Source organism: Lonchura striata, chromosome 1, assembly GCF_050655825.1.
Source record: "Lonchura striata isolate lonStrDom1 chromosome 1, ASM5065582v1, whole genome shotgun sequence".
In the NCBI taxonomy this organism is placed as follows: domain Eukaryota; kingdom Metazoa; phylum Chordata; class Aves; order Passeriformes; family Estrildidae; genus Lonchura; species Lonchura striata.
This window is the reverse complement of record NC_140703.1, coordinates 16,125,798-16,136,077: the sequence shown is the minus strand read 5'-3', so window position 1 is coordinate 16,136,077 and position 10,280 is coordinate 16,125,798. Positions and strand designations below refer to the sequence as shown.

Here is a 10,280-nt window from a genome sequence, read left to right as displayed (position 1 = left end):
TAACTTACATGTCTACCTTGCCTGTGATTCAGTCATTTATCCACTGAAAAACATTGTATGAAAAGCATTTTGAAAGTCTTGAGTGACAGCTACCTGGATTTTGAAAAGTGTGGCTATGAACTTAACCTAGAAAAGTGGATGGCTTTCATTGCTGGGGGTTTGGTGTCCCTTACTCTGGTTCTTTTGGCACTGGTTAGATCTGGTGCTGTCGGTGAGTTCAGGTGGAAATTGATCCCAGAAAATGGGGGAAAAAAACCCTGATTTGATACCAGTAGGATTAGCTGTGATGAGTGTCCAGGATGGCTTTGACCATACATCAGGGATGGCTCCTGTCATTGTCCCAGCTTTGGTGCATGTTGGCTGCAGGGGAAGGAATGTCTCATGGGCTGGCTGTTCTCTGTAAATGGCCTCACAGCTGCAATTCTCCTCCAGCAGCTCCACCCTTAGCTTGTGTTCTTGTGAGGGATTCTTTACTGCTCTGCTTGCAGCAAATCAAGGCAGTTGCAACCAAGCTCAGGCTGGGACACCAACCCTGGTGAGGCTCTTGCTGGCCCTGTGCATCTCTGCATTCGGTTTCCATCATTTCCCACCAGGTGGGACAGCCCACCTGGGCTTAATGACTTTTGGAAATTTGAAACTAGGATAAAAGTGACTGGGAATGCCTTATAAATCTCCTGGTTGGGAATTGTTCTTCATGTTATCAATATATTTGATTGCTGGAGCCATGAGCTGTGAGCTAGCTGTAAAGTCTAACTTAAAACCGCTAATTTAAAGTACTTAGGGAAATGTCTGCCACTCAGTGCTCACTGAGCAGAGAGACACATCTGATTGTGATCAGCAGCATCTTGTGCCTGACTCAGTGTCTCTTCCTTCAGCCTTGCAGCTGTGAAGTCTCTTTGGGATTCCCAAGGAGACAAGGAGGCTCAATTCTTTTATGGGGTCCTCCATCATGTGCATGGGGTTGTAGGAGCTGGAATGAAAAGGTGACCTGATAGTAAATCAGTCTGGGGTGAGTTACTGCTGTGGGGCAGAGTTGGTAGGGCAAGGGAAAGGCTAAGTGACCGAGAAGCATTTGAATAATAATTCTTGCCTCTTTGTACACATAACACCAGATGGAATTAGACACTAGAAAATTTACAGCAGGGAACACCTTTTGCATTAACTGGATTAAACTTTTGATGTCCCTGATGAAGATGGGTCTAGTAAAAGCACTTGTGCCTAATCTAAACCCCGTACAAAAACTGAAAGAGCTGCACAGCTTTCAGCTGTGAGCCTGGCTTGTTGGATATCCATGTTTGCATTTGCCCCATGCATGGTTTGCTGTTTCTAGGAGGTAACATCAGGCTTGCTTCAGGAAAGCCCTTTGCACGAGTCCTTGCTAAAGTGAGAAGTGAAAGCAGTTGCTTTTTCTGAGAATGACTGACTGTTTTGATGAAGCAAGGAGTCCCCTTCCAGAGATGAGCAAGGCACTCCCCTCCTTTCTGTTTCTGACAAAGCTCTGGAAGGATTTGGAGGGTGAAAGGCTGCATTATTTAATTATATATTTAAAGTTAATCTTCTTCCCCTTCAGACTGAAAAGGCAGATATGTTTCTTCTTCCCACATATCAAACAGCAGCTGGAGATCTACTTGGCTTGCTCCTGTTACAGTATCCTGTACTTCTTTATTAGAGTCTTTATTCCATGATGTGCTAGAAAATCATAGAATCATAGAAAAATTTGGGTTGGACAGGACCTTAAAGGTCATCTAGTTCCAAACCACCTGCCATGGGCAGGAATTTAGCCCTTTTTGGCATTATAATATTTTCCTTCTTTTGACTCTATTTCTTCCAAATTAATCAGAGGGAAACTTGAAATTTTTTTAACTTTGTGTTAGTGCCTCCCTGAAAGAGATCCTAAAAGGAGTGCAAAGGGCTCACAAGAATCCTAAAGTACTTTACTTTGACTTTCCATGGGGCTGACATTCATTGGTGTAAAAAATTGGAAGTTAATGGTCTAAAATACTTTCCTTTCTAAATGTAACTATTTGGGCTGCTCAACATTTGGTCTTGTAACCTGAATCCTGATCATATCAGCAGTTTCCTCCAACAACAACGAACTCTAATGATGAACTTCAAGGGCATGAGCTTTGCTTTGGGCCATGCTGTGTTTCACAAATATGTGATGGAATATTGATGACAAACTGAGATTCTACCTTCTGCCAAGTTAAGGAAAATTGGCATCGGCTTCTTCAGCCCTGGATGGTCACAGGTTTGTTTGTTGTTTCTATCTATGAGTAAAACCCATAGAAATATATAAATATAAACAAACCCCATGACAGATATATTCTTTATGAACAGGACAATCTGTAATAATTTTAGTTGGCTAACTTGTAGGCATTTCGTCTGGGCTGTCCTTTCAGCTGCAGGCCTGGGTACACTTGCAGTGAAGCACTATGCAGGGTACTCATCTCTCTCATCATTCTGCCCTAAGCCCAGGGAGCTCTCTTGGGGTTAGAATTTTGGTCTCAGACAGCAGCAGTGAGGCAAGACCCATCACACCCAGCATCATCCAGAGCAACAGGGATCACTGCTGGTGGAAGATGGTGGTGGGTGAGAAAAACTGCCCAGCAAGCAGCTGTGGCAGCCCTGGGCTGTAGAGAGAAGGCCCTGCAGGATCTGCCTTTGTATGTAACTACAGTTGTATCAATAAATCTCTTGTGCTGGCATTAGTTTTCATGGGCTTCACTGAGAAACTCGATTTCCAGGAAGATAAAAAACTTCATTCACAGCTGTGTTACTGTATTTTGTTAACCCCTAAAAGTAAAACCCTTAAATTAATCACTTAATAAGGCTCATGGGAGAGAAAAAAATTTATGGTAGACAGATGTGATTTGGATTTACAAGTAATTCAGCTTTTACGGTCTGTATTTCTCAAATTATTATCAGGAATCATGGTCTAACCCAATCCAGATGCATACTAAAACATCGGAGGAGGAAAATCCTATTTAAAATAAATGTTCTGGCACGTTTCAAGGGTCCAGGCCATATTCCAGTGATTCAGTTCAGCTGCTCCCCATTGGTACTGGCTGCATTGGGCCAGCCCTGTAGATAGGACCCCAGCCAGCTTTGGGGTGCAGCATCCCTCCCTCATGTCATGCTTTGGAGCAGGGCAACTGTGTCTGGATGTGGGTTCTGGGACTCCCTGTGTCTCCCCAGGACTGGAGCAGCTGAAGCTGAGCTTGCTGCCCTGTGCAGGAGTGCTGGTGCTGGGCCTGAGCCAGGGGCTTGAAACTCTGTGAAACCACGCAGGGCTCTCGAGGCGGGCGCCCGCAGCGCAGCCACCCTCGCCGGCCCCAGGCTTCCTCTGCCTTGGGCTCCTGGGGCTGCTCTTGGCCTCTCACCACTGGCTTTTTCTCACTTGCTTGTCCGCAGCAGTTCTGAATTGCCTTTTTTTTTTTTTTTTTTTTTTTGTTTCTTCATCTGTGCTTCAGAATGTAAAAGGCCACAGGGAGTTGTTGCAGAGGTGCTGGCAGAGCTGCTCTGGGGGTGTGAGTGTGGAGCAGGATGAGGGAGATGCCCGCCTCGTGTCCAGATGTGGGAGTGCCAGGACCTGCAGCAGCAGGAGAGACTGGCCAGGCACAGAGGAGAGCAGGGCTGCATTGCTTGGTGGGAGCAGAGTAAAGGGGGGAACAAAAGTCCCGGCTTTGGAAGGAGGAGGTGCTGGGAAGAAACTTCTCAGGGGAGGAAGCACAGCTGCAGACAGAGCTCCAGGTGTAGGCAACTGGGATTGAGGAGGGCTGAAAACCTGAAGTAGGGCAGTGCTCTACTCAGGGACTGTCTCCTCTCAGTTCTGGTATGTGGCTATTGGAAAGATGCTGTGCAACTCCCAGTAGGCACTGGGTAACCTGTGAGGTTAACAGAGTGGGAATAATCAGTGAAATATTTGCTATTTGTGCTTTGCTCTGTGTGAGGCAGCTGAGTGTGACTGCTCCCTCAGGCCTGGTGCATTTTGCTTTGCCCAGCTCCCATCATCAGCTCATCTGCTGTGACCTTGGCCTCAGCCCTCAGACCATGGCTGATGAGGGACAGAAAGTGCAATTTGGTGGTGCCCTAAGGGACTGGACTGTTTTGAAGAGGCAAGAACCCCTCCTCTGGCAATTTAAAAACCTAAACTGGTCCTGTTCACCTGAATGGATGGTAACTGTTTTAACTGCCACTTGTTCATTGTGCTTCCTATCTCTTTGACCTTTCTTTCAATAGGCTTTGTACCTTTTTTCTCTCTCTCGTTTTCTAATCCAGAACCCTGTTTCAAAGGTTATTATTTAGAAAGTGCTTTGTACATTTTGTTTTGTATTGTTTAAGAATACAGAAGTCAAACGTATTAAGGAAGGAAATAACACAAAGTAACTGATAGGACAAGGGGAGGGAGCTTCCAGCTGCACGAGGTTGGATATGAGGAAATTTTTCTGCACTGAAAGGGTTGTTAAGCATTGAGACAGGCTCCCCAGGGAAATGGTGGAGTCACCATCCCTGGAAGTGTTTAAAGAATTACTAGATGTGACAATTCACAGTGTGGTTCAGTGGGCATGGTGGTATTTGGCTGAAGGTTGAACTTGATGATATCTGAGGTCTTTTCCCACCCTAATAACTCTATTCATTTTATTGTTTTTTTTTCTAAACATTGGACTTTGTCATAGTCTCAAAACATGTTTTTCCAGGAACAGTCCAAGCCAGAGCAGCAGGCCTTCCCTCACTGAACAGCTTTAATCCACTGCCTGGGATGCTGGAGGCCGGGCTGCCCCACACAGGCACCATGCAGGCACTTGGTTGGCTCTGCAGAGTCAGCCAAGGTTGACAACGGCTGGCACTTGCCACAGCTAAATCCTCTACACTCTTGACATCTCCTCCACAGTACTCTATGTCTCCTGCTTCGTCTCCTCCTGGTCTGGGGATTTTATTAGTGCTGGAGAAATATTGGATTTGAGATGATTTTGTGAATGTGCCTGGCTTTGGTACAAGGAGAGGGGATTCAGGGCCAGGACACCCAAAGAGTACACAAAAATGCTGCCTTCAGTAGCATCTCAGATGCCTCCAGGCTAGTGTAAAATATTGTCCTGTGAACTGTTTAGAAGAAAATCTCTGGGAAGGTAATTTCAGCTTGTTTGTTGGTTTTATATACAATGTTGGGCAAATAATGTAATCTCTCTGTCTCTGTTTACCCCATATATATGAAATTTTATAGTCCTGAGGAAATGTGGTGAAGGATATTTTTCATAAAGTGTTTGAACCATATTTTTTAAATGACAGAAAAAGAGGGGGAAGAAGAAAAACCATATAGGATCTCAATTTATTTCCATGGATTTGTTTCTAAATGCATGATTTAGGAAAAAAATTAATGTAAACTCCTAGTTCAGACAAACAAACAAATCTACTCTGTGGTATTTTTTCTGGGTGTGTGAGGCTGTCAGAGGGAACAGTGATTGTTTATCTTCATCAAAGGGCTTTTCAGGTTATTGGCAATTTTTGTCTTCCTCTTTTGAAGTCCCTCCAAATCTGCACAAAGCACAACTCAGATTAATTTTAAGGTGTTTGTTTGTTTGGATTTTTATATAACTGTGCAATACAGCTTTTCCTTGGGGGATGGACCTGGAGATGCATATTGGATCTACAGTTGCTTAACCTTTGATTTCTTTAGCTATACTTTGTGAATTTTCTACATCCTTATTAACTGATACAGGGGCAGTTTTATCAGGTTTATCTGCTGAAACCCAACAGTATTAAGGTGTCCTGCTGGATGTGGTCAGTGTATAAATATTTAAAGGGTGGCTGAAAAGATGGAGACTCCCTTTTTAGGAGTCACATTGAAAACATGAGGGGCAATGGGTTCAAGTTACTCTTGGAGCATTGAATGTGATAGTGTCAATCTTTTACATTTAATGCAGAATTGAGAAGCCCTACCCTAAAATTTTGTCCAAACAATATATTTTCTCACACACACTTGATGAAGGAAGCCTTAACCAGGCCCAGTCATGAATCCCTGCAGGAGAAGCTGCTGGGTTTGCCCAGAAAATAAACATCCTGTTTTGGTTGGGGGAGCTTGCAAACTTCTCTGTCCCCAGAGATACTCTCAGCTAGCTGAGGTCCTGCACAGTCTGGTTTAACTGAACTTGTTTAGAGAGAAGGCTGGTCCTTTTTGACCAGATTAATCCTATAATTCTTATATTCAGAATTCCATCTCCTTTGCAAAGCAGCAGTGTTGCCCTCACACTGGCTATAATTTTTCCATGGAGTGCTATGCAGCACTGCCACATTTATGCTGCCAAGCATCCAGTGACATAAATGACTTTGTTTGCTGATGTATCTGGTATTTTTGTGCAGATGCTGCATCAGTTCTTGGCCTCACAGATCCCAGGCTCTGCTACATGCTGGATGGATTCCTCTTCATTTATGCAGTGGTCATGACAGCCCTTTTTGTGAAGGCAAAGGTCAGTCTAACCCAACACAGATGCATTTGGATTTGGTGGTGTAAAGTAGTTGAGCTGGGCTGGAAAGTGGGAGTGGAGGAGAATCATCTCTTAGAATGCAACCTTTCTATTCTTTTGCTTTATTTCTTTCTTTTTTTCTTTTTTCCCCCACCTCTCTACCATCCACTTGAGCAACCTAAAGCAGTTCTTTCCAAAAGTTCATGAATGGAGGGGGGAAGAGTATATGAGAGAATTTTGATGTTGCACTTATGGATACATCAGAGATTCTGGATTTTGTAGATGGGAAGTGACTGATCAAGAGTAAAGTGGGTTTTTTTCTCCTGCTTTGTCTTTGGAAAGAGAGGAGGGGATACAGAAAATTCAGGGAAAATGGCAAGCTTGTTAAAGATTTATTAAAATGTCCCAACAATCCAGACATCTTTGATACTATGAGTGTGACAATGCAAACAACTCAAACAATCACAGGAAAGGACTTGTGTAATTGCTGCAAACATGATTCTATGCCTAAATATAGACTGAGCTATAAGGTTACTTTTAATAAAGAATTCAATGTGGTAATAACTCAAAAAGAGTAAATCAATACAGAATGTAGTTTGGCAGGGTTTTTCTTTAAACACTACAACACAAAGTAGCTGCTCTTATTGACCCAAAACTGTCTTTTTACTCAAAATTTTGGCTTAGCAATTGATTTCTCATGAGTATTGTGAGCAGCTGAGCCATAGAGCAGCTACAGAAGGGATAATCCTTTACCTCTTTGTTAGCTGCCACTCACATCAACTTATTGGGGTGGCACCAGAACCCTGCAAGCCAAGTGCTGCTCCTGAGGGGTGCAGGGATTCCCTGCAGGAAGCCAAACAACTTTGCAGGCAGCTGGAGAACCGATGTCCCAGGGAGGCACAAGATTATGACAGGAAGAGGATGGAGAGACAAAATCTGAGGAGGGCAAGCATGTAGGGAACAAACTCAGACGTTTGTGAGCTGGTGTTATGTGAAATAAAATGGCTTGGCTGCTGAGGGCAGGCTGCTGTGTGGATAAAAGTGCTGCTGCAGCAGGGGTTTGCATTGCCTGTAGCCACACAGGGAGCTGCTTGTGGCTTGCCCTGTTTCTGATAGGAGTAACTGTAGGGGAGAGGGAATGAAAGGACTGAGGGGAACCACTGTGTCTCTGCTGATGGAATGGTCTCTCTTCCAGCTCAGCCAGCCCCCTGAACCACAGCTGCGACCAGGCCAGGATGATGTGTACAATGTGAGTAACTGCTGGTCTTTGTTTTCTAATCTACCATCCAGACAGACCTTTTGGGGCACTCAGACAATGAATTGCCTGCTGGTCAGAAAAGCTTTGGATGAGCCAACTAATGAGTAGGTTGTACGTGTGTGCAGCATGGCAGCTGTAAGGAGGAAAGGTAAAACCTTGTAGGGACAGCTTCTGGTGTCACCCCTCTGGCCAGATTCTGGAGAGCTCTTTGGGCTGTTGGTTCCTGATTTGGCCCACTGAACTCTCGGTTGGCAGGAGCCCAGACTGTTTTTTGTGCTGTCCCATAGAACAAACAGGCCTGTGAGAGTTCTGGGTGTGTGTGCAGGCACTGCCCCTGTTGCTGCTGCCACTTGATGTGGGCTGGGCAAATGCCAAGGAATGCTGTGGTGCTGACTTTGCACCTGCAGCTCTTCCACTCTCAAGTGTGTGAGCCCTGAGCCACCACAGCCCCTGTGCCTCCATTCCCAAGCCTTCCCATTGCCCCACAGCAAGCGCTGTTGTACCAAATCATACCAGAGATGTGCCCTGACCATGGGCAGCATCTTTAGGCAGTGAAAGAGGACAGAGGCAAGATCCTGCCTGAGTCTCCTCACTAAATTGCTCACTCATGGCAGCATTAAACTCTAGCTATTTTTGCTGTGTCTAGCTGTCTTTTAATTTTTTTTCTCACACTTTTGACCATAGCCACATCCTGTGATGAATTCTGTTTAACTCCGTAATGTCTGAACACTAATGCAATTTCTTTTCAGTTTAAGTGTAGCCCATCACCTTTCAAGTAGCACTCATGCAGCTGTGTTATTTTGACCTGAAGTCTCTCTTTTGCCCTTGTCCAAGGTAACTTTTCCTAGCTAAGAATTGTGTTGGGCATAAAATTTCTGTAGCTCCTTGATGCAGATTTAGATGACCAGCTCTGCAAGAAAAATGAAGTTCGTGGATCTTCGCTCTTCAGTGGGAGAGAAAGCATCAAAGTCAAGAGACCCTCCCCATCAATGCTCTTTAGTATTCAACTCATTTCCACTTAGGAAAGGTTCTTAATGCAACAGCTAGCAGTTTTGTGCCATTTCCATGGCTAAAATGTAGATGTTGTTGATGGTTGCATTAGGGAGTAAAAAGAATTTCTAGTTCAGCGATAGTCCTTGTGAGCTGAGCTGGGTTCCCTTTCTTTTCTGGTTAAGATCTGTTATGATCTCATTATCACGGTGTCCATCCAGTGCTTTCGCTCTCCCGTTTCAGAAACTCTCCCGCACGCACAGAGACGATTACGATGTTCTGGGAGGAAAGCGAGGAGCAGACCCCGAGCTGGGCGGGAGACACCAGGTAACCTCCACGCACATGTGCACCTCTGCCTTTGATCTGGTGCCTCCCACGCCGTGTCACAGCACTGCTCACACAGGCAGCCACCCCAGCGCCTTCCTGGGGAGGGAACGACGCGATCTGTGTCGTAACCCGGGCGGCGCGGGGGGCAGCAGCCGAGCTCCCCCTCCCCTTGATCTCTGCCCCCTGCTCGGCTGGGAGCTCGCAGCCACCCGGGCTGGGAAGTGACACCCGGGCCCGGGGCGGATGCGGAGGAGGCCCGGCAGCAGTGGGTGTTTCACAGAGCTCGCTGCCTCTGATGCCATCAAACAAGCGCCCACAAAGCAGAGCAGCAGCCAAAACAACCCCTTCTGCTGCAGAGCCCATCACTTTCAAAGGAAAAGGGAGGGAAAACCTCCTGCATCAGTAGGTGACAGCTGTAGGGGGGTGAGCAGAGAAGAACTAAGTTCTACCAATTGCTGAAGTGAAATAAATTTTTCCCAGAACAAGTTGTTTGAACAGAGCCCTATGGGTGGAGGCAGGATGGACTGGAATGGGCAGGGGAAGTTCGTAGAGCAGCAGCTGTGCCATGGAGCAAATGCATAAGCACATAAAAGGTGGTGGAGGATACTGGTAATGCAATGTATGACCAACTTTTTTCTTCTGTTTTACAGCAGAGGAGAAAGAACCCTCAGGACACTGTCTACACTGTGAGTAGAGCACTCTGGAGGGAGGAAGGAGGGAGGGATGGCTGGGAACAGGAGATTCTTTCATAGGCCACTCAATTTCAACTCTGGTTCAAAACTCAATAGCTGCTTTTCCAGACTTCTCTTCCCTTCCACCCAACTCTTCCCCCCAGACTCTCTGTTTTTGCTAGAAAATTTCTGCTCACTTCTGAGGGACAGGAGAAAAACACTGGGGAGATGTGGAAAAGAACTTGGATCAAGATACCTGCTAATGCCTAATGCTAGTGACTAACCACCCTTCATCCCATGTGATTGCTGCTGCAGTATTTCCTGTGCAGGGACTCCAGCCCTGTGCCTGCTCTCTGGCAAAGGCCAAATACCAATGCATCTAAGAGGGGCTGTTTAGGAACCTCTTGATGGAATTGATTTGACTCTGGCTAAATGTGGTGGTCTGTGCTCCAAAGCACAGATACAGGAATGTTGATTCTCATGTCTTAACTTGGGTCTTTGGTGTTAGAGAAATGAGCTTGTTTCCAAGACCTTTGCTGCTATTGAATGAGACTCCGAGTTCAGTTGGTTTTA

General features: G+C 45.6%; 1 protein-coding gene across 9 annotated transcripts in view; it reads left to right on the top strand.

The window, feature by feature from the left end:
* CD247 (CD247 molecule) overlaps positions 1-10,280 on the top strand; it is a 61,390-nt gene that overhangs the window by 41,611 nt on the left and 9,499 nt on the right. For 4 of the 9 annotated variants that reach the window (XM_021550101.3, XM_085590166.1, XM_085590173.1 and 1 more), the window contains exons 2-5: positions 6,358-6,464; positions 7,657-7,710; positions 8,953-9,036; positions 9,687-9,722. In XM_021550101.3, the coding sequence (XP_021405776.1) occupies positions 6,358-6,464; positions 7,657-7,710; positions 8,953-9,036; positions 9,687-9,722 (281 nt within the window). Of the gene's footprint in view, positions 1-2; positions 2,249-3,244; positions 4,177-6,357; positions 6,465-7,656; positions 7,711-8,952; positions 9,037-9,686; positions 9,723-10,280 lie in introns of those variants that run through there. The other 5 variants (XM_085590186.1, XM_085590198.1, XM_085590192.1 and 2 more) reach the window with 4 other exon arrangements.